Raw genomic sequence first — 24,800 nt, forward strand, 5'->3', positions numbered from 1 at the left:
CGTGTTGTTAGCTAATAAAGTCACAGTAAAGTCACTCCAGTGTGCAGTGATTCAGTATTTGCAAACATACAACTCAACAACAATTGATGTCTAATTGGAGATGACAATTTCTCTGCCTTCTGGTCACATCCCTGCTGCAAGTATCAAGGGTGACCGTGGTCTGGCTCCTGGCATGTAGACTGTTTCACTACTAGAGGGACTAATAGGATTTGCAGAAGCACCCAACAGTAACAAGTCAGTAGATGGTGAAATTCAAGTGAACAAAAGCGATACATTGCTAAACTAAAGCCAAGGCGGGACGGTGACTTGATTCCTGATGATTCCCCTGCTTGAGTGCCTGATGATGACCACCACTGCACTTCTTCAAGGGTGGAAAGTCTGGTCCAAACTGGGAAAACTGAAACTTGACCTCAATGCATGACACACACGAAGAACTTCAGAAATGCGAAAATGTCAAATGTCACACACCACCAAATACCAGCCATCAAAATAACAATCACGGAAAATGTAAATGTTTTTTTTTTTAAATACCTTTTTTGTCTTTAATGTATTTACAAGCTTTTAATCTGCTCTGTAGGTCTGAAGTATTACAAGCACTTCATGTTCAGCAACCCTGGCATTTTTGCTTTTTAAACTTGCATTTTTGCTCAACTCAATTGAATGTATCTATTTGTTCGTTGGTGTTGATTCAAGTTCATTTTGAGAGTTCTTTTGTGGAGTGATTTGCATTGCTTCTTGAATGCATACTTCTACCTCTCATGAGGTTTATGTACATATCACATGGAGCAAGCCAAAGCTGAGGGAACACTTCCTGGTTATCCAGCGATAACCCATGACCTCAAGGACGTCATACAAGGACAACGTTTGAATAGTTCCTGTGCATCCACCTCTGCTTCCCCTTCATCCCAAAATAACTTTGTTTTACCCTGTTTTCAACCAAACATTTTGGAATCCAGGGAGGCTATTTATTTCACAATTATTATTTTGTTATCATAATTAATAATATTGTTATTCCTATTGTCATCAATGTTCTCATTGTGAGCATCTGCAAATGTTAAATAAACTTCCGTATTTGCATTGCAGTCCTTAAAAAAATAATAAATTAAAGAGTCCAGAACCTATGTATCTTTTAAGTCTCTTCTTAAAAAGTAACAAAAGAAAAAGTAAGTTAAAATTTAAAACAAAAATATTTTCTATGTATAATACAGGTATTTAGTGCTTCCGTCGTTGGAATCCAAACTCAAAATGGCGGCATGTCTCAGAACCGTACCGCAGAAAAAATTTCCAGCCGTAAACATGTCGTCCTGCCCACGCGCGCATTTTGAATGTTTGTTTTGTTCTGTTGTGAGGATGCAGTTCTTAATTGACTCCTGGGTCAATTATCCTCCGACTCCTCCTCTGCCTCACGCAGCCAGGTGAAGAAGGCGGTGACGGACTTGAGGGCCACGCCTTTGCCCTCCTGCTCCGCCGGGTCCTTGCTCGTCTCCCACTTGTAGAAAGCGTCCTCCGAGATGACGTCCTCATCATACAGACAGTCAAAGAACATCCGGAGAAGGTCTGCAGAGAGAGGGACAGTTAGAGAAAGAGAAAATAATGCAGCCATCGTCATCTCGTTGGGTCAAGATAGCTGCTAAAAGAGCATGTCACCGAACGTCTCACACCAGGAAAGTCAAGCATTTCAATGTGGCAAGAAAAAAACAAGGCATTTTCCTGTGTGAATCCACCTGCTTTCTAGCTGCCATGATGCCTTACGTGAAATATGGGTGCTTCTTCCAGTGTAATCCTCCCAACCCAACACCGTTAGGTTGCTGGCACAGACACAACATACTGTAGCCCGTAGATCTCCGTGAAGTGAGCAACAATCTCCCACAGTTTGACTTCCGCTTTAGACGCTTTAAACCCCCTTAGCGCGTCCAGCTTGGCAAAAATCTTAATGTCGATAAATATCAGGAGCAACAGAAATAGTGGATGTGATAGATAAAACATTTACATTCCCTCAAATAAGTCGTCAAACGAGTGTATTTATTGTGACAAGCAACTTTTTTTCCCCAGTGTCGGAATTTTAACGAGGAAGCTGCAACAATCAGTCACGTTCTAAACCGGACCTTGGCTTGTACCCATAATTATTTTACAGCGGGGCATTCAAAAATAAGGTGGGTCGTTTTTATCTGACAACTGCAACACAGCTTCTACTGAGAGGATTAGAGAAGAGTGGTAACACAGTCTCTACTGAGAGGATTAGAGAAGAGTGGTAACACAGCTTCTACTGAGAGGATTAGAGAAGAGTGACAACACAGCTTCTACTGAGAGGACTAGAGAAGAGTGACAACACAGCTTCTACTGAGAGGATTAGAGAAGAGTGACAACACAGCTTCTACTGAGAGGATTAGAGAAGAGTGACAACACAGCTTCTACTGAGAGGATTAGAGAAGAGTGACAACACAGCTTCTACTGAGAGGATTAGAGAAGAGTGACAACACAGCTTCTACTGAGAGGATTAGAGAAGAGTGACAACACAGCTTCTACTGAGAGGATTAGAGAAGAGTGACAACACAGTCTCTACTGAGAGGATTAGAGAAGAGTGACAACACAGTCTCTACTGAGAGGATTAGAGAAGAGTGACAACACAGCTTCTACTGAGAGGATTAGAGAAGAGTGACAACACAGCTTCTACTGAGAGGATTAGAGAAGAGTGACAACACAGTCTCTACTGAGAGGATTAGAGAAGAGTGACAACACAGTCTCTACTGAGAGGATTAGAGAAGAGTGACAACACAGCCTCTACTGAGAGGATTAGAGAAGAGTGGTAACACAGTCTCTACTGAGAGGATTAGAGAAGAGTGACAACACAGCTTCTACTGAGAGGATTAGAGAAGAGTGACAACACAGCCTCTACTGAGAGGATTAGAGAAGAGTGACAACACAGCTTCTACTGAGAGGATTAGAGAAGAGTGGTAACACAGCTTCTACTGAGAGGATTAGAGAAGAGTGACAACACAGCTTCTACTGAGAGGATTAGAGAAGAGTGACAACACAGCTTCTACTGAGAGGATTAGAGAAGAGTGGTAACACAGCTTCTACTGAGAGGATTAGAGAAGAGTGACAACACAGCTTCTACTGAGAGGATTAGAGAAGAGTGACAACACAGCTTCTACTGAGAGGATTAGAGAAGAGTGACAACACAGCTTCTACTGAGAGGATTAGAGAAGAGTGACAACACAGCTTCTACTGAGAGGATTAGAGAAGAGTGGTAACACAGCTTCTACTGAGAGGATTAGAGAAGAGTGACAACACAGCCTCTACTGAGAGGATTAGAGAAGAGTGGTAACACAGTCTCTACTGAGAGGATTAGAGAAGAGTGGTAACACAGTCTCTACTGAGAGGATTAGAGAAGAGTGGTAACACAGTCTCTACTGAGAGGATTAGAGAAGAGTGACAACACAGTCTCTACTGAGAGGATTAGAGAAGAGTGACAACACAGCTTCTACTGAGAGGATTAGAGAAGAGTGACAACACAGTCTCTACTGAGAGGATTAGAGAAGAGTGACAACACAGTCTCTACTGAGAGGATTAGAGAAGAGTGGTAACACAGCTTCTACTGAGAGGATTAGAGAAGAGTGACAACACAGTCTCTACTGAGAGGATTAGAGAAGAGTGGTAACACAGTCTCTACTGAGAGGATTAGAGAAGAGTGGTAACACAGTCTCTACTGAGAGGATTAGAGAAGAGTGGTAACACAGTCTCTACTGAGAGGATTAGAGAAGAGTGGTAACACAGTCTCTACTGAGAGGACTAGAGAAGAGTGACAACACAGCTTCTACTGAGAGGATTAGAGAAGAGTGACAACACAGTCTCTACTGAGAGGATTAGAGAAGAGTGGTAACACAGCTTCTACTGAGAGGATTAGAGAAGAGTGACAACACAGCTTCTACTGAGAGGATTAGAGAAGAGTGGTAACACAGCTTCTACTGAGAGGATTAGAGAAGAGTGGTAACACAGTCTCTACTGAGAGGATTAGAGAAGAGTGGTAACACAGCTTCCACTGAGAGGATTAGAGAAGAGTGACAACACAGCTTCTACTGAGAGGATTAGAGAAGAGTGACAACACAGTCTCTACTGAGAGGATCAGAGAAGAGTGACAACACAGCTTCTACTGAGAGGATTAGAGAAGAGTGGTAACACAGCTTCTACTGAGAGGATTAGAGAAGAGTGACAACACAGCCTCTACTGAGAGGATTAGAGAAGAGTGGTAACACAGTCTCTACTGAGAGGATTAGAGAAGAGTGGTAACACAGTCTCTACTGAGAGGATTAGAGAAGAGTGACAACACAGCTTCTACTGAGAGGATTAGAGAAGAGTGGTAACACAGTCTCTACTGAGAGGATTAGAGAAGAGTGGTAACACAGCTTCTACTGAGAGGATTAGAGAAGAGTGGTAACACAGTCTCTACTGAGAGGATTAGAGAAGAGTGACAACACAGCCTCTACTGAGAGGATTAGAGAAGAGTGACAACACAGCTTCTACTGAGAGGATTAGAGAAGAGTGACAACACAGTCTCTACTGAGAGGATTAGAGAAGAGTGGTAACACAGTCTCTACTGAGAGGATTAGAGAAGAGTGGTAACACAGTCTCTACTGAGAGGATTAGAGAAGAGTGGTAACACAGTCTCTACTGAGAGGATTAGAGAAGAGTGGTAACACAGCTTCTACTGAGAGGATTAGAGAAGAGTGGTAACACAGCTTCTACTGAGAGAATTAGAGAAGAGTGACAACACAGCTTCTACTGAGAGGATTAGAGAAGAGTGACAACACAGTCTCTACTGAGAGGATTAGAGAAGAGTGGTAACACAGTCTCTACTGAGAGGATTAGAGAAGAGTGGTAACACAGCTTCTACTGAGAGGATTAGAGAAGAGTGGTAACACAGTCTCTACTGAGAGGATTAGAGAAGAGTGGTAACACAGTCTCTACTGAGAGGATTAGAGAAGAGTGGTAACACAGCTTCTACTGAGAGGATTAGAGAAGAGTGGTAACACAGTCTCTACTGAGAGGATTAGAGAAGAGTGGTAACACAGTCTCTACTGAGAGGATTAGAGAAGAGTGACAACACAGCTTCTACTGAGAGGATTAGAGAAGAGTGGTAACACAGCTTCTACTGAGAGGATTAGAGAAGAGTGACAACACAGCTTCTACTGAGAGGATTAGAGAAGAGTGACAACACAGCTTCTACTGAGAGGATTAGAGAAGAGTGACAACACAGCTTCTACTGAGAGGATTAGAGAAGAGTGACAACACAGCTTCTACTGAGAGGATTAGAGAAGAGTGACAACACAGTCTCTACTGAGAGGATTAGAGAAGAGTGGTAACACAGTCTCTACTGAGAGGATTAGAGAAGAGTGACAACACAGCCTCTACTGAGAGGATTAGAGAAGAGTGGTAACACAGCTTCTACTGAGAGGATTAGAGAAGAGTGACAACACAGTCTCTACTGAGAGGATTAGAGAAGAGTGGTAACACAGTCTCTACTGAGAGGATTAGAGAAGAGTGGTAACACAGCTTCTACTGAGAGGATTAGAGAAGAGTGGTAACACAGCCTCTACTGAGAGGATTAGAGAAGAGTGGTAACACAGCTTCTACTGAGAGGACTAGAGAAGAGTGACAACACAGCTTCTACTGAGAGGATTAGAGAAGAGTGACAACACAGCCTCTACTGAGAGGATTAGAGAAGAGTGACAACACAGCTTCTACTGAGAGGATTAGAGAAGAGTGACAACACAGCTTCTACTGAGAGGATTAGAGAAGAGTGACAACACAGCTTCTACTGAGAGGATTAGAGAAGAGTGGTAACACAGCTTCTACTGAGAGGATTAGAGAAGAGTGGTAACACAGTCTCTACTGAGAGGATTAGAGAAGAGTGGTAACACAGCTTCTACTGAGAGGATTAGAGAAGAGTGGTAACACAGCCTCTACTGAGAGGATTAGAGAAGAGTGGTAACACAGTCTCTACTGAGAGGATTAGAGAAGAGTGGTAACACAGCTTCTACTGAGAGGATTAGAGAAGAGTGACAACACAGTCTCTACTGAGAGGATTAGAGAAGAGTGGTAACACAGCTTCTACTGAGAGGATTAGAGAAGAGTGACAACACAGCTTCTACTGAGAGGATTAGAGAAGAGTGGTAACACAGCTTCTACTGAGAGGATTAGAGAAGAGTGACAACACAGCTTCTACTGAGAGGATTAGAGAAGAGTGGTAACACAGCTTCTACTGAGAGGATTAGAGAAGAGTGACAACACAGTCTCTACTGAGAGGATTAGAGAAGAGTGGTAACACAGCTTCTACTGAGAGGATCAGAGAAGAGTGGTAACACAGTCTCTACTGAGAGGATTAGAGAAGAGTGGTAACACAGCTTCTACTGAGAGGATTAGAGAAGAGTGGTAACACAGTCTCTACTGAGAGGATTAGAGAAGAGTGGTAACACAGTCTCTACTGAGAGGATTAGAGAAGAGTGGTAACACAGCTTCTACTGAGAGGATTAGAGAAGAGTGACAACACAGCTTCTACTGAGAGGATTAGAGAAGAGTGGTAACACAGCTTCTACTGAGAGGATTAGAGAAGAGTGACAACACAGCTTCTACTGAGAGGATTAGAGAAGAGTGGTAACACAGCTTCTACTGAGAGGATTAGAGAAGAGTGGTAACACAGTCTCTACTGAGAGGATTAGAGAAGAGTGGTAACACAGCTTCTACTGAGAGGATCAGAGAAGAGTGTCAGGGGGAACTTGGTATTGATTTATCTGACATTATATGGGAAAGGAGTCTGTCTGTGGTACAGCTCTGCTCAGTTAATAGCAGACACCAGCTGATTACATTTAAAGTCGCTCACCGTCTTCACTACTCCAAGCATAAACTACTATCTTCCCTTCTGTCTCGCCACTGTGTGACAGGAGTCAGAGGGCACGCTATCTCATGCCTTCTGGTTCTGCCCTTCATTAACAGGATTCTGGGCCAAAATATTTGATTGGTGCTCTAAGGCCTACACAAAATAACCCCACAGCCGGAGGCAGAACTCGCCATCTTCGGCTGCTCGGAGTCCTCTCTGAACTTCCCTACAGCTGTGCAACAATCTCTGACACTGGGGACAACTGTCGCCAAAAGACTCATTCCGAAGGAATGGAAGTCCTCCTCTTCACCTTCTTTTCAGGTGTGGCTGATGGACATGATCTCTGTTATACAGATGGAGAGACTCAGGTCCATGAGAGCCAACTCGCTTAGAAGGTTCTCAGCTATCTGGGACCTGTTTTTGGCTACTTTGATGAGGTTAAGAATGACAAGTGACTGAGGTTAGAGGTGACGGATGGTTCACCAAGCTGGTTTCTCATGGACCCCTTGTGTAGGATCCCATTCACATAATCTCTTACAAACACATAAGCACCTTATGCGGCTGGTAGAAGCATGTTGTAATGTGTAATGTCAATGATGTATTTTTCCCCTCTGGACCTGAACCTGGCCTGACGAGACGTGAACCTGGCCCGACGGGTTCGGGTCAACAATTTATGCTGATCGGTCAGGTCGGGTTGGACTCAGGCTTCAACTTATTAGGGGCGGGGCGGGGCGGGGCGGGTTTTGAATTTTCAGGCCCGTTGAGAACTCTACTTGTCAGCCCAATCTTGTTGTAACTAAGATATCTGCTGACAAAAATAATCTTTCCATGGACAGATTTAGCTACATCTACCAAACTTCACATGTAGTTTTAGCTAATCGCTAGCTGCTAACGTTAGCCACTGATAAGATAAGATATGCTGCTGAGACAGAGGCAGGTCTCAAGCAAAGTTAATTTTCCTCTGTCTGAAAAATGCCATTTTAGTGTCAGAATGTTCCGAAGATATGTGGCTTGTGAAAACTGGGTACAATATTTACTTTGATGACTATCGAGTGAAAAGAATCGCTCATGATTTGTGTTTACGTTCACTTCGCCCATTGACTCCAATAGACTCGGGCCCTGCCTCTAGTCTCCTAAAGGGGCACGGCAGAGGTGAAACCCACGTGACACACTGGATACAGGAATCGACTGGCAGTTGGAGCGTCTCGCTCTAATAAAACCGTATCTTACATGTAACAACAAATGTTTATGTATTGTATAATATTCAAGCGTGCCATTATTCCTATTCAATCTAGTAATAATGTAATAGTCTTAATTTGAGTATAGAAGGTGATTCCCATTCGTGTGTGTTTTTGTCTCTATGTTGTTTGTTGAGGACCGCAATGGAAACAAGCCAGTGCTTGAAATAGCCTGGCTTTATTGTGTTTTTATCCTCGGTGATTGTCTGTACCCTGTATCTTTGTTGACATTTCACCAAATAAATCAATCAATCAAAAAAAAAAATATCTGCCCCATGTCTGAGAGGAAATACACATCTGATAGGAAAGACAAATACATCCGACAGCCTGCAATGAGACTGGATGAGGCAGGATGATGCAACACTTACTTGGAGGCTGATCTAGGCTGACGATCAGCGCCTGAAGTGCATAAAGTGCTTGCAGCTGCCGCTCGGTGTCTGAGTTAAGGTACTTGAGTAACACAGGCAGTCTCCTCTGGATGATGGCCGTGTCCACTCGACAGGCGCTGCCCTCATCTGTGCAGGGAGACGGGCAGAACAAGTGTGCGGTGAGCAGCTCTGCTCCGGCTCTGGCACAGACAGTAGCAATTCACCTCATGTTCAGACCTTACAGTGGGCCAAATTCTTCCGGGTCCTTTTAACACTTCCGGTGGTCACGGCGCAAAATAAGAGAGTTGTTTTTGGAGCGGACAGTGAAGGTGGTAAAATAAAGAACGTAGCCTACTACTTTGAGCTCGGTACACAGCAAGCAAGCAGAGTATCCACTGTTAGCCAGGTCAGATAACGTTATCGTCAACAATGACGAGCACTTTCTTGTAAAACATACCTGGACTCCAACAAAGAAAGCTTCAGATAGTATTCTCTCCTCCGAGTTGCGCTCGAGCCACTAACGTCAATAAGACGTTAACGTAATTCCCTGGAGTGCGAGACTTAACGAGCCAGTTACATGGTATTGCATTCTTAGACATTGCCGTTTGCTTTTATTTGGTATGTTACATACAACTGGCTAAATTATTAGTTAATTCAGAGTTAGATGATATTGGAGCAGCCAGCCATTTTATTTTATTTTATTTTTAGCCGGAAGTTTTGATACGGCCACACAACCGGGTCAAATGGGCGTGGCTACATAAGGTGAATAGAATGGGCGTAGCGTGTCCAGTGTGCGGTGAGCAGCTCTGCTCCGGCTCTGGCACAGTATTCACCTTATTCACCATGCCCACTTTTTCTCTCTTCCGCGTTACACGCAATAGTATTTGTTCTTCCGGTTCAGCGCTAGTTGGCGGCCAATTTCAAAACAAAATGTCACTATAATGAATGTATGAAGTTTGGCAACATTCAGAATTAAGCTACAGACTGCGGCCAACTTCAGTGTTCATAGCGTTTCTGCTGCGAGGAGCCGATGGCTGTACCCGGTCGGCATTTAACGTTAGTTACAAAAGCACGTCGACAGTGTTTTCTCACTGCCAGTAGCCTACAGTAGGGTTTGACAGATAGCTAATCCGACCGGTGCCAGCGCTCCCAGTCCTCGCTGCTCGTTATTCTGATAAACTGGTCACATGTATGTTACGTTCTCACCCGAAAATATAAAAACTTTTAAAAAGTTTTTTTTGTTGTTGCTTGAAAACAGATTTTGGCAAGTCTAAAAATGACTACGGTAGGCGTAATCTACTTCCGTGTCTAAAACCGGAGAGACGATTACAAAATGACGTCATGCAGAAGCGTCCTTGTATGGGCAAAGAATAAGGTGAATAGACTACGGAGTGTAAATATTAGAATGGGCGGAGGGTGTCCAGCAGGGGGAGTGCTCACCTTTCACCGCCGCCTTGCACACAGCTGTCATCAAAGCCCTCAGGAACGGAGACGAGCTCATCTGAGATTCATCTAGATTTGCCTGGGGAGTAGAGCACAGCGGAGCTCCATTTCAGATGGTTGAGCAAATCTTGGCAGTTAGGCGATTGCAAACACACACAAAAAAACTTTCAATAAAAGAAAATATATAAAAATTGGTTCAAAAACACCGGGCGTATAGACGGTTTTCACAGAATTGTGTTGCTAGGGAACAGTTTGGAACCTAACTTATGTATGTCCTCCTGTCAGTTATAGAGTATTTTTTTTATAGAGTATATTTTTGTAGGCTTGCCCAGAAGTGCCTGTGCTGCTGGTTCGTAGGAGGAAAGGCAATGGGATTTTTGTAAGGGAATTTCAGTGAAATGCATGAAATAAGGTCTGTGTTTAACAAAAGATTATGAAATAGCAAAGTTTGTGTTCAGCAAGATCATCTCCACAAATGAGGAACACTGTTATGACTTTCCCCAAAGGCTGTAGATTCTGTCTGTAACCATAATAATGTTTCTATTTCAAACCAATATGGTTGCTGTCAGTACCGGTTCATATAGTCTGTTAAACTCACTTGACAACCAAAACAGTCCAACCATTCTCTTTCCTCTTATGAATCTGGTACATTCAACAGTATATTTAGCTTCAGTGTGTACGTGGCCATAGAGGTTAGCAACCAATAATCATTGCCCATTGCGATTATTTCTTGCCTGCAGCCATCGACTGTATAAATCCCTGCAGCCCACTGCCTATGCTAAGCTACATTATAATATATAGAGAGCCAAAGTGAAACTTCCTGCTTTCTCCCTGTACCAGCGCTGCGAAAAATATGAATGGCGGTGGACGGAGAATAAGGTTACTTTTTTGATCCCGTTTAAATTGTGCCACGGGGTGCCAACGCTAATTTTGTCAATTTAAAACGTAACTTTGCATGTCAAGAAAGTCGCAGTTTGTCGCCAAACTGTTGCACTAGAAGTTATAAATCAAAAGAGACTACATGCACTGTCGCCTAAGTGACGTCACTTTCTCTACCGGCAAAGCTGAAGACCGGCGACATGCCACGAGCTTCCACGAGCTATGTCGTTTTTAAACGAAACTAACCCCTACGTTTCAGATTGACGACAAACTGTGACTTTCTTGACATGCAAAGTTATGTTTTAAATTGACAAAATTAGCGTTGGCACCCCGTGGCACAATTCAAACGGGATCAAAAAAGTAACCTTATTCTCCGTCCACCGCCATTCATATTTTTTGCAGCGCTGGTACAGGGAGAAAGCAGGAAGTGACGTTTCACTTTGGCTCTCTATTAAGTCAGATTTGAACCGTCCCGTAGCACAGTAGTGATGCATCACCTGTTCACTTGGACGTTTCTGTTGGTTATCTGCTTTAATTAGCTAGCTTACTCATTCTGTCAAAATGTGAGTTTTACATTTCTGTCCATTACAGGCTCCGGTAAGCTGTGCCTGAAACCTGCTGCAATCGCAATTCCTTGACCGCTGACAGAGGTTGATGAAAGCCATTCATTTGGCTTCTTACAAACTCTTTCAATTGTAGCCATGGTCCCACAGAGATTGGACGCCAAGGCCCGTTCAATGATTGGTGTAGGGGTGAAAATGTCGTGTGCATACGTGCGTCTGTTCCCATACCTCTACCCAGTCAAAGATCTGCTCGTCACTGGCCATGTCCTCCAGCAGCAGCTTCTCCAGCTGGTGGCTGAGCTCCTCAGGAGACAGGATGTGTTTGGACAGAGCCGCATCGGGGCTGGAGCCGTCCCACACAGTGAACTGCAGCTTCTGTGGGCACAGACGGGAAAATGTATGAACACAGAGCACAGAGCACAGAGGGGAAAACGTATGAACACAGAGCACAGAGCACAGAGGGGAAAACGTATGAACACAGAGCACAGAGGGGAAAACGTATGAACACAGAGCACAGAGCACAGAGGGGAAAACGTATGAACACAGAGCACAGAGGGGAAAACGTATGAACACAGAGCACAGAGGGGAAAACGTATGAACACAGAGCACAGAGGGGAAAACGTATGAACACAGAGCACAGAGCACAGAGGGGAAAACGTATGAACACAGAGCACAGAGGGGAAAACGTATGAACACAGAGCACAGAGCACAGAGGGGAAAACGTATGAACACAGAGCACAGAGCACAGAGGGGAAAACGTATGAACACAGAGCACAGAGGGGAAAACGTATGAACACAGAGCACAGAGCACAGAGGGGAAAACGTATGAACACAGAGCACAGAGGGGAAAACGTATGAAGTGGAGAAGTGACATCAAGTCAAGAGGAGGACATGGAGACGTGGATAGAAGAGCAGGCACAGTGGAGGCGGGGGTTGATGGTAGTTAGAGTCAGTTCTCAATCTCTAATAGGGTATCTATCTAATACCCAGGAAAATATCAATTTTCGATACTGCGGGAAGGGGGGATGATGACACATCAAGAGGCATAAAAATAAAGTTAGACAGATGGACGACAGATGCACACTTCTCCATAATCTAGACCTGATCAAACTTTGAACTTGGACAGCAGATTAGCCTCTGCTCTAGCCACCAGAAGATGTTTAGCTTGTTGAAGCAACAGATACCCAATGATAGGGAGGGGGAAAATCAGTGATTTTTCATTCAAAGAAAGCACTGATGGTATCAAAACTGTTGCAAATGAGCATTGTATAAAAAATTTTTTTAGTATTGATACTTTCGATACTATCGATCGATACCTGTTGCAAATGAGTATTGTATCCGATTCAAATTTTCAGTATCGATACTTTCCGATACTATCGATACTTTTGACAACCCTAGTCTCTAACTGACTGAGCACAGTCTCCCAGCTTTCCTTGTTAAACCTGGGTTGAAACAATTGGAGAATAAAAAAACAACAACACTGCATCACAGAACCAATCCAGAGTCTTTAGGGCGGCCCTTCATACAGAAGGGGCGGCCCTTCATACAGAAGGGGCGGCCCTTCATACAGAAGGGGCGGGGCGACATGCAGAAATTGTGTGCTTGTAAACAGATAAAACAGAATGAAATGATGAAACGTTGCTCAGAACATCCAATTTCAATGTTTTAAAAAGCTCCGTGTTACAAAGTGATTGGCTGTATCTCCAGTCTGTTTCACTATGGAGGAGAATGTGTGTGTGGGCCAGGCCTGACAGATAGCAAGCAAAACCTCCAATAAAACAGTGTTCTTGAAAAAGGTGTGGCTTAACTGATGGTCATTTCTGTAACACTGAATGTTATGACCAGTGGTGTAGTGGAGGGTAGACGGAGGTAGACGCCGCCTACCTACTTATTTTTCAGACGGTTTTGTGCCTACTCACTTCTAAATCTCCTTTGATGCGCATCCATTCAAGTTTTTTCTCTTTTCTGCCTAAAGTCTCTGCCGGGCAGATTGAGATTCCACCAGGAAACGTTGCATTACGACCGCGAGGCGAGACGTACACCGGAGCTGGTCGCAGGCTGTCGAGTGAACGCCTGTGTCCACCAGAGGCGTCCCTCCTCCGAAGCGGCTCTCCACCGCTCTCCGCTCTGCTCCGCTAAACAAATCGGCCTGTGTATTTTCACTCCTCTCTTTGAGTCGCGTCAAGCAGCACAGAGCAGATCGAGCTGGACAGGAATTCACGAGAATAATAAAATAAAACATCCTGTCGATTTTCTAAATAAAACTTGTTACTGTAGGCTATGTCAAGAGAGAAAAAGTCACACATTGGGAGGGGCGCAATTTAGCCTGCTTTCTATAATAATGCATCCCTCAATTACTTGAATGCTTCCATTCTTTTTGGCAGCTACTTTGGTTCAAATTAAGTTGGTTTGAAATTTGTGTATCAATTAACTAAATTCAGTAGCCTAATGTTCAGGTTATTGTAGCCTAATTGTTCTCATTGTTACATTGTAGCCTATAATTCAATCAAAATGTTGTTTTTGTAGACACCAATAATGGCTGCCCAGCAAAAGTAGTTTAAACTAGTAAGTAGGGGTGTCACAATATATCGTCCCACGAAATTTCGCGATAGTAAAACGTCACGATATGTATCGTTGAGATGAAATCTCATATCGCAAAAAAAAAAAAAAAAGACTAAGAAACGTCTTTGTTTGTTGAAGTTCAATGTGTGGAAAGTAGTTCAGTTGAACAAGTCTCTGAAGAGACACATGAGAAGTTATACAGGAGAGAAACCATTCAATTGAGTTTCTGGCAAAACTGTTTACTTGACAGGAAAAACTGAAGATGCATAAAAAATAGATTAAGAAAAGTCTTGTTGTTTGAGTTTGAAGAAAAACTGAAGATGCATAATGAGAATTTATACTGCTGAGAAACCTTTTAGTTCAAAGTAAATCTAAGTGACGGTGTAACTCATTCTATTTCAAGATAAGCCTTATCTCCAATCTCATGTTTTTTCTAGTTGTTATTGTAATAACAATTTCCCACAACAGCATGTTTTGTATTTGTGCATTTCAAATAAAATACTACTTTTCCAGTCATATATTGTCATTATTCAAGTTTAAAAAAATATTGTTAAAATCGTATCGTATCGTATCGTTATCGTGAACCCAGTATCGTGATACGTATCGTATCGTGAACTGAGTGTATCGTGAACTGAGTGTATCGTGACACCCCTACTAGTAAGTATATGATATATATATATATATATATATATATATATATATATATATATATATATATATATATAAGCGGCTGGGGGGGGACGTAAATTACAGTCTACCCACTTCTCCAGGGACCACTACACCACTGGTTATGACCCTGGTTCGTAACAGTGAAAAATACAACAAAAAGCATGTATCACTACAGTGCACACACAGTGCATAATATGCATACATACAGTATAAAACAGTGACAATGTAAATACTGTAGTTGCATGTATGAAATACTCATTAACATGAAGGAACAGATGTGATATAAACTGCATATTATTGAATGCCTATGGATTTTAATTCCGTCTTCACAGGTAACATGCTAAGTAGGTACATGGCAGATAAGTAGGCTATTTTAATCCAACATAAATATGCAGGACGGCAAGTAACTCAGGTGAGTACATTAAACCAACATATCCAGCAGGCGAGTAACTCAGTCAAGTATATGAATTGTACAGTTATTAGTTTAGCATAGGCCAGGCAGTAGCCCTTTCAGTTACTGTAACTGTAGCTAGCAAGCTGAAACGTGAAGCAATCACCAGCATGTGTTAGTCTACATTCATTTGACAACTAAACTAACATCTTCCTTCTACACAACGATCTGACCATGAAAACACTCATCTAATAACATTACTTTACTTACAGACATATCAACTCCAAGGATTAAAGTGGAAAGGAGAGCACTGTTTCACATGCACATGGTAGACTGCTCTCTCTTCAACTAAAATGAAAATTAAACTTGAAGCAAAATAGACACTACCCCTAATGTCCACTAGGAGGCGGTAATTGACCACTAATGCAAACTACACCAGGGGTTAGAACACGGGGGAGAGCGTAATTTCCGGTAACGTTACAAAGGGGCGTAGGCTTGTTGGCAGCCGTTCTTGCCGCCCGTTCAAGCAAACGCAGCATTCAACACAGAAATATAAATTAGCCTTGAATCTAAGGCCATGTTCACACTAGGAGGCCAAATCTGATTTGTGAACTTTAATGACATATTAATGAGTCTATCCAGATTGGTTTTATGAGTCTGGACGCTCCAAGTCTGATTTGTGTCACTTGTCCCCAACCACATATGGAGGTAGTTTCCAATCTGCTTTCGACTGATTCACTGATTCAGTGTGGACACGCTGATCACCCAAATCAGATTTGAGAGTGAATGCCTCTTTGAGAGTGAATTGCAGGGGGCGGGGACTTGAAGAGCAGAGAGCAGACATGCAAACACTGCCAGAAACATTGTATGTTGGCTCATTGGCTCATTGTATCTGGACACACAGATCTGACTTGAACACTTGCCCAAATCAGATTTGTGGCAGTGCGGACACACTCCCAAATCAGATTTGGGAAACCAATCAAGATACTGATGATTAACGACTTTAGCAGCAAATCAGATTTGCCTGTAATGTGAACATGGCCTAATTGTTAGCAAGGCATTTGACTCCCGACTACTTAAATAGAGACTGCTAGTTGGATGTGTGTGTGTGTGTGTGTGTGTGTGTGTGTGTGTGTGTGTGTGTGTGTGTGTGTGTGTGTGTGTGTGTGTGTGTGTGTGTGTGTGTGTGTGTGTGCGTGTGTGCTAACCTCCCTTCCACTGAAATTATTTACTTTGCTATAATTAAGTATGTGTTCTTTGGCAACTTGTCAGTGTCATTAAGGATCAATCAATCAATCAATGAATTAAGGTAGACTGGTTGTGACTTTAGTAGTTTTCTTGTAATGTTAGTGTGCCTTGACACGAGCGGAGGCTTCTGTCACCACCAACCTGTTGTGAGATGAACGCCTGGACGTCTTCGCCCTCTGGTAGGAAGTCGCTCCAGCTGAGGCCAGATTCGCTCCACAAAACGCCCACTTTCCTATGGCTCTGAGAGTGAGAAGACAAGACCCCATCAGACTCAGCTGCACTCAAAGCTCCACTTCTCCTTCTTAGTTACATTCATTTAGAACACATTGACTTAGCAAACGGGTTCGTCACAAGAGAACAAAGAACATAAATGCATATAGGAGATAGCACATCACAAATTTTAAAATACAGCTGTGTGTGTGGATGCACAAGTGTGTAGTCATAAGAGAGCAGCAGAACTGTGTTACGCTCACTTGATGTAACTGTTCTATTCTCAAATCTTATAGCATGGAGCAGAGTCACAAGCTAATGGATGCCTGAGGCGCACAAAAAAAATATATATATATATACGGTACACACCGGTATAAAAAAAAGAAAAAGAAAAGGCAAAAAAAAAACAAAAAAACTGACATTCCCCAATAATTAAGATGATCCTTTTTTGCATTTGGCCCTGTTCACATTTTAGTCACTGTCTGAGCTGTCAGTTATTCACACGTGAATGCGACTAACTGTCCCCCGTAGACCTCCACAGGTCATTTGTGAGAGGCGAGGACCGTGAGATTCTTTCTAGTGCATTCCAGGGTTCCCACACCTTCTTAAACATCAGATTCCAGGACTTTGCAAAGGATTTCCAGGCTCAATTCCCTCAAATTCAAGGAGCCAACGCGGCTAGTTTGATACATGAATCTCCAGGCAGGTGGAGTGTGAAACATTGACACACAGATGGTGGGAGACACATGCAGACAGTGAAAATAGCACAAAATATATAAATTCAGGCACTTTCAATGATCCATGTCTGTTTATATCTATTTTCAAAAACTTTCAAGACCTTGATTTATTATCATTATTATTATTATTATTATTATTATTATTATTATTATTATTATTTTGAAATGAGCAAATTTTCAAGGATTTCGAGGACCTGTGGGAACCCTGACATTGTTGGCGAGTAAAAATGGAGCGGTTTATGATAAGAAGCGACTGAGCACGCAGCCTGAAGCAGCACAAAAGGTTTATGATAAGAAGCGACTGAGCACGCAGCCTGAAGCAGCACAAAAGGTTTATGATAAGATGCGACTGAGCACGCAGCCTGAAGCAGCAGAAAAGGTTTATGATAAGAAGCGACTGAGCACGCAGCCTGAAGCAGCACAGAAGGTTTATGATAAGAAGAGACTGAGCACGCAGCCTGAAGCAGCACAAAAGGTTTATGATAAGAAGCGACTGAGCACGCAGCCTGAAGCAGCACAAAAAGTTTATGATAAGAAGCGACTGAGCACGCAGCCTGAAGCAGCACAAAAGGTTTATGATAAGAAGCGACTGAGCACGCAGCCTGAAGCAGCACAAAAGGTTTATGATAAGAAGCGACTGAGCACGCAGCCTGAAGCAGCACAAAAGGTTTATGATAAGAAGCGACTGAGCACGCAGCCTGAAGCAGCACAAAAGGTTTATGATAAGAAGCGACTGAGCACGCAGCCTGAAGCAGCACAAAAGGTTTATGATAAGAAGCGACTGAGCACGCAGCCTGAAGCAGCACAAAAGGTTTATGATAAGAAGAGACTGAGCACGCAGCCTGAAGCAGCACAAAAGGTTTATGATAAGAAGCGACTGAGCACGCAGTCTGAAGCAGCACAAAAAGTTTATGATAAGAAGCGACTGAGCACGCAGCCTGAAGCAGCACAAAATGTTGGCACCACACAGCCAACGGCAGAAGAAAATGCAGAGACCACACAAAGTGCTGCATCAGCAAAAAGTAAAAACCAGCAGTATTGTAAAATACTCAAATTGAGTTGTGGAAGATGGACAGATTGAGGACAGAGTCGGGGGGTAAATCCAATCCTCTTCTGTTTCCAGCAGTGAGAAAAATGTCTCAGTGGATATGCAAATGTATTACTTCCTAGTGAAGTAAAAGGACCAAAAATGGCACTAACATTAATCAAAAATGCCATTTGCGAAAAACTTATTTTCTTTCCCCGCCATGATCGTGGGCCTATTCCAGCTACACTCAATCTGCTTCAACATGGTGACTGAAGATCTATAGGTCTATATGTACGTAGGTCTAATCTATAGGTGGAACAAAGCTCAGATGAAAGTGTTGCTTACCATTTGTTTGCATAGTATGTGCAGTATTTCAGAAAATAAGATCCCAGCTCTTCCCACAGGAAGCAAAGGTTTGCTTAATTCACTGTGAACAAACAGAAAAGACAGACATTTAAAATGCAAGTCTGCCCAACTGTCACCCTTCACACTTAGCTCAGTTTACTCACAGCAACACAAATACCTGTTACATATCAAATACACATAATGCGACAACGTGTTACATATCAAATACACATAACGAGACAGGACTCTATAGAGCTTGAGTGAAAGGTGTGAGATGTAGGACTCTATAGAGCTTGAGTGAAAGGTGTGAGATGTAGGACTCTATAGAGCTTGAGTGAAAGGTGTGAGGTGTAGGACTCTATAGAGCTTGAGTGAAAGGTGTGAGATGTAGGACTCTATAGAGCTTGAGTGAAAGGTGTGAGATGTAGGACTCTATAGAGCTTGAGTGAAAGACGTGAGGTGTAGGACTCTATAGAGCTTGAGTGAAAGGTGTGAGATGTAGGACTCTATAGAGCTTGAGTGAAAGACGTGAGGTGTAGGACTCTATAGAGCTTGAGTGAAAGGTGTGAGGTGTAGGACTCTATAGAGCTTGAGTGAAAGGTGTGAGATGTAGGACTCTATAGAGCTTGAGTGAAAGGTGTGAGATGTAGGACTCTATAGAGCTTGAGTGAAAGGTGTGAGATGTAGGACTCTATAGAGCTTGAGTGAAAGGTGTGAGATGTAGGACTCTATAGAGCTTGAGTGAAAGACGTGAGGTGTAGGACTCTATAGAGCTTGAGTGAAAGGTGTGAGATGTAGGACTCTATAGAGCTTGAGTGAAAGACGTGAGGTGTAGGACTCTATAGAGCTTGAGTGAAAGACGTGAGGTGTAGGACTCTATAGAGCTTGAGTGAAAGGTGTGAGATGTAGGACTCTATAGAGCTTGAGTGAAAGACGTGAGGTGTAGGACTCTATAGAGCTTGAGTGAAAGGTGTGAGGTGTAGGACTCTATAGAGCTTGAGTGAAAGGTGTGAGATGTAGGACTCTATAGAGCTTGAGTGAAAGGTGTGAGATGTAGGACTCTATAGAGCTTGAGTGAAAGGTGTGAGATGTAGGACTCTATAGAGCTTGAGTGAAAGGTGTGAGATGTAGGACTCTATAGAGCTTGAGTGAAAGACGTGAGGTGTAGGACTCTATAGAGCTTGAGTGAAAGGTGTGAGATGTAGGACTCTATAGAGCTTGAGTGAAAGACGTGAGGTGTAGGACTCTATAGAGCTTGAGTGAAAGGTGTGAGGTGTAGGACTCTATAGAGCTTGAGTGAAAGGTGTGAGATGTAGGTCTCTATAGAGCTTGAGTGAAAGACATGAGGTGTAGGACTCTATAGAGCTTGAGTGAAAGGTGTGAGGTGTAGGTCTCTATAGAGCTTGAGTGAAAGGTGTGAGATGTAGGTCTCTATAGAGCTTGAGTGAAAGACATGAGGTGTAGGACTCTATAGAGCTTGAGTGAAAGGTGTGAGGTGTATGTCTCTATAGAGCTTGAGTGAAAGACATGAGGTGTAGGACTCTATAGAGCTTGAGTGAAAGGTGTGAGGTGTAGGTCTCTATAGAGCTTGAGTGAAAGACATGAGGTGTAGGACTCTATAGAGCTTGAGTGAAAGGTGTGAGGTGTAGGTCTCTATAGAGCTTGAGTGAAAGACATGAGGTGTAGGACTCTATAGAGCTTGAGTGAAAGGTGTAGGACTCTATAGAGCCTGAGTGAAAGGTGTGAGGTGTAGGACTCTATAGAGCTTGAGTGAAAGACATGAGGTGTAGGACTCTATAGAGCTTGAGTGAAAGGTGTAGGACTCTATAGAGCCTGAGTGAAAGGTGTGAGGTGTAGGACTCTGTAGAGCTTGAGTGAAAGACGTGAGGTGTAGGACTCTATAGAGCTTGAGTGAAAGGTGTGAGGTGTAGGACTCTATAGAGCTTGAGTGAAAGGTGTGAGGTGTAGGACTCTATAGAGCTTGAGTGAAATGTGTGAGGTGTAGGACTCTATAGAGCTTGAGTGAAAGGTGTAGGTCTCTATAGAGCTTGAGTGAAAGACGTGAGGTGTAGGACTCTATAGAGCTTGAGTGAAAGGTGTGAGGTGTAGGACTCTATAGAGCTTGAGTGAAAGACGTGAGGTGTAGGACTCTATAGAGCTTGAGTGAAAGGTGTGAGGTGTAGGACTCTATAGAGCTTGAGTGAAAGACATGAGGTGTAGGACTCTATAGAGCTTGAGTGAAAGGTGTAGGTCTCTATAGAGCTTGAGTGAAAGACGTGAGGTGTAGGACTCTATAGAGCTTGAGTGAAAGGTGTGAGGTGTAGGACTCTATAGAGCTTGAGTGAAAGACATGAGGTGTAGGACTCTATAGAGCTTGAGTGAAAGGTGTGAGGTGTAGGACTCTGTAGAGCTTGAGTGAAAGGTGTGAGGTGTAGGACTCTGCAGTACCTAAAGAGCTCTCTCATAGAGAAGCCCCCGTCCCTCAGCACAGGGCTGAGCAGCTCGGCCAGGTACAGCCAGATATGGGGAATGTCGATGGCCATGTCGTCCGCTAGCTCCAGGGTGTCCACAAACCTGCCCGAACACAAAGACATGGCGTTGGGATAGGACGCTACTGGGGTTCCAACAGTCAGTGGTTCTCAAACTTTCTGGCTTGTGAACGGCCTGAACTGTTTGAGTGGTTCACAGTTCAACCAAAAAATGATTTCCCCCCTTTCAGGTTGTTTCATTTGATTATCAGAGGAGACGGCTCGGGGGAGACTAGACTCATTAGTATAAATCATCTTGCGATGCCCCCAAATTATCTTCCTATCGCCAGTTTGAGAACCACTAGAAGCTAAGAACTAAGCCAGTATAAGTACGGTAAGCATAAGTATGAAGCTGTTCAATAGATAAACAGGCGACTCATTATGGGGACATACAGAAGAGAACATTTTGAGCTTTTAAACCCAGTGTTTCCCCTACCATTATGACGCCCCCCCTAGGCCAGAAGAGGAAAAAAAATATATATATTTTTTTTCCTGATCTCCCAAAATTTCAATAAACCTTTATGGCATATTATTATTGCAATACAACAATACTGGTGTTGACAGTAATAGAAGATGCCAAATCATTCAAAACAATAAGCATTTTGCTTTTAGGAGCATCGTGCCAGCGTGCGGCGCTGTTCCAAAACGTGTCAACGTGTGTCGTTTCCTGGGAAACGCGCATCCCATAATGCAACTGTTCGCATCATAATAGTATGATGATACTTGGGATGCTATTGCGAACATAGATGCGAACAGGTTAGCTAAAAGTTTAGCGTCACCAGCGAGGGCCCCCACCATTGCGGTCGGGGTACGTTTTGAAATCCCTCAAGGCCTGAAAATTTTTCTAGGGGAAACAAGATTCAAGATTCAATTCAAGATTCAATTGAAACACTGAAACTGATGAATTCAATTCTTGATTTTGTCAGTTCTGAAGCACAAAGTGTTTGCTTATCGCTGGAGAATTCCCCTGTGCGCCTCTCTCAGAGAACTGTACCCCTCAAAAACCTCCCTTATGCCTCATGTCATTTCAGCTTTGAGCTGAGTTGATCATGTTTGCGAGTATTATATTAATGATCCTTGGAAAAAGATAGAGGAAGACTGAAATTGAATTGCGTTTCATTTGAAGATAGGGCACATTGAAGAGAAGCTTCAATAAAGTGATGGAGGGCAGTTGCTACGAGGATGCTTCGCTCCGTGTATCTCTCCCATCCATTCAGCCGTGCCTGCCTGCCCTGGCACGGACTAGCCCCGGTGGACATGAGATGAACTGACCCTTTATAGAACTGCTCTTTGGGTAGAATGCCCTGCTGCACCAGCTGGAACAGTAGCTGGCCCATGTGGTCCCGTGTGATCTGGCTGCGCTCCAGTGTCGACTCCACCCCCACGCGCACAAACATGTCCAGCTGAGAGGCCAGGTCCAGCTCGTCCACACACTGGACAGCCTCCTGCACACACACAGACACACACACACACACACACACACACACACACACACACCTGGGTTACTATCCCTCCCTTACTTGGAAACTAGGAAAATGAGAAATTATACAATCTATCAATCAACACATTCAATTGTTGCTGCATGTAGAGTAATAAAGTGGAAGGAATATGATCCTAAAGCTACTGCCTGTGCTCTTATCATCTTGGTAATGAAAGAGATAGGGATGGGGCCGATCCGATCCAATATCGGTATCGGGTGCCGATATTGGCACTAATTCACGGATCGGAATTGGATTTTTTTTTTTTTTTGCAATTCCAGCTCGGGCCGCACAGGGGGGCGCGCTGGCCGTAATTTGCCCATGTACTGTATAATAGTATCCTTCTTTGCCTTGTATATTCTCTTAATTTTGTCTGCTTTTTGCAAGGTATATTTTAAAAAAAAATCTTTAATTGGCCAAATCTTTGCCTATACTGACTGTATATTCAAGAAAAATATTGGTATCGGCATAATATCGGTATCGGCAGATATCCAAATTCAGGTATCGGAATCGGATCGGAAGTGAAAAAAGTGGATCGGTGCATCCCTAGAAAGAGCAATAAAAGCACCTATGAACTTCTTTGAAGATGGTCTCCTGACTGACATGTTTTAGCACCTAAGAATAAAATATATCTGTATCTCATATGTATATATATATATATGTATATATATATATGTGTATATATATGTGTATATATATATATATATATATATATATATATATATATATATATATATATATATATATATATATATATATATATAAAAGGTCATTATTGATAGTGTCATTTCACAAGTGCAGTAAGTACCACTCAGTCGTCTTGCATAAACGAGTGCACCTAAAACCACAGCATTGGGAGTGGGACACCCAGCCAGCCACCCAGCCAGTCAGGCAGGAGTGTCACCTGCTGCAGATGTGCCGGGGAGTTCTCAGTACCTTGTAATCGTTGATGTGCAGAAACTCGTCGATGATGGACTTTGACTTCCTCTCCATCTCCTCCTCGGAGATGGCGGCTCTGTCTGGAGTCTGGGCCACAGGCTCAGCTTTCACTGCCATGGGGGAGAGAGCAGGTCACAACAGCGCTGTATTACGTGCCTGCTGCGTGTGCTATGATCCAACATCTAGATGTCTGCTCGGACCAGGTCGTTTTGAATCTTCTCCTGTGATGATTATTTCCCCCCGGGGCAAACAACAAACCTGCCCTATTCCTCATTTAATAAAACATGCTCAAGATGGATGTTAAGGCTTTGTCCACTGCTGAGTCACGACCACACGGTCCTGCTGAGATGATATTGTAGGACAGGGATACTCAACTTGCTTTGCCCGGGGGCCACTTTCGTGAAATGATAGAAGGTCAGGGGCCAGTTAATAAACAAACAATATACATTTTTCTGTTGTGGATTGTAGGTTTTTGGGGGGTCAGCCGGAGTTTAGTCTGACAATGTTGTGCACACCGGATAGTTAGTTAGGTTAACTTAGTTAGGTTAAGTACGGTACATACATAAGTGCCTGGGTAGCGAGCAGACGGCGGTATTTGACAATAGGTTAGTGTAGCCTAGGGCTAGGCTATACTAACCTATGAAAATATTCATTTGGGCTAGGAGGAGCTGGGTGGAAATGCCTCCGCTCGCCTTTCAATCCAGGAGCGGTGGCTGTCACCTGAAAGCACACCCCAGGACGGGAATGTGGCGGTGAGGCTAGGCTCTGTGTGAAAGCAATTTCTGTGGCGAGGCTGCCGGCTTTGCGGGCCTTCTGAACTGCAATTTTGCGCGATCTGTGTGTGAAAGCAGCTATAGATTATTGAAAGATATTCCATATTCCAGACTGAAATGTTATAACAGAAGTGGAGTATTGGCCAGAATGACATGAACATTTGGACACTTATTCAAAAAAAGTGCAATTCCATCGCGGGCCCCATGTGGCCCGCGGGCTGCCAGTTGAGTATCACTGTTGTAGGATGTTGATATTGTGTTTTGTGTTTTACGTATGACACAGATCTATGATCTACTCATGCGCATTTAATTAGCTTCCCCCATACGTCAGGCAGAGTCCTGCACATATCTCATTTTCCGGCCCACAACATGACCCAGAAAACTCTGCTGGGTCATACAGCACCTATTAGCTTCACTGCAATGACTTCAAGAGATAGATTAGGTAGGGTGTGTGTGTGTGTGTGTGTGTGTGTGTGTGTGTGTGTGTGTGTGTGTGTGTCTGTGTGTGTGTGTGTGTGTGTGTGT

The 24,800-nt window shown here is 43.3% G+C and overlaps 1 protein-coding gene across 3 annotated transcripts in view; it reads right to left on the reverse strand.

The window, feature by feature from the left end:
- Positions 1-537: 537 nt before the first annotated feature.
- The window catches only part of eif4g3a (eukaryotic translation initiation factor 4 gamma, 3a), a 152,281-nt gene continuing 128,018 nt past the window's right edge, over positions 538-24,800 (reverse strand). For 2 of the 3 annotated variants that reach the window (XM_083662048.1, XM_083662046.1), the window contains 9 exons: positions 23,500-23,612; positions 22,358-22,530; positions 21,006-21,131; positions 18,558-18,639; positions 16,380-16,478; positions 11,597-11,743; positions 9,924-10,005; positions 8,484-8,630; positions 538-1,557 (listed from right to left, as the gene is read on the reverse strand). In XM_083662048.1, coding sequence (XP_083518174.1) covers positions 1,376-1,557; positions 8,484-8,630; positions 9,924-10,005; positions 11,597-11,743; positions 16,380-16,478; positions 18,558-18,639; positions 21,006-21,131; positions 22,358-22,530; positions 23,500-23,612 — 1,151 coding nt within the window. In that variant the 3' untranslated portion in view covers positions 538-1,375. The remainder of the gene's footprint in view (positions 1,558-8,483; positions 8,631-9,923; positions 10,006-11,596; positions 11,744-16,379; positions 16,479-18,557; positions 18,640-21,005; positions 21,132-22,357; positions 22,531-23,499; positions 23,613-24,800) is intronic. The other variant, XM_083662047.1, reaches the window with a different exon arrangement.

This window comes from Poromitra crassiceps, assembly GCF_964638095.1.
Source record: "Poromitra crassiceps genome assembly, chromosome: 27".
Classification (NCBI taxonomy): domain Eukaryota; kingdom Metazoa; phylum Chordata; class Actinopteri; order Beryciformes; family Melamphaidae; genus Poromitra; species Poromitra crassiceps.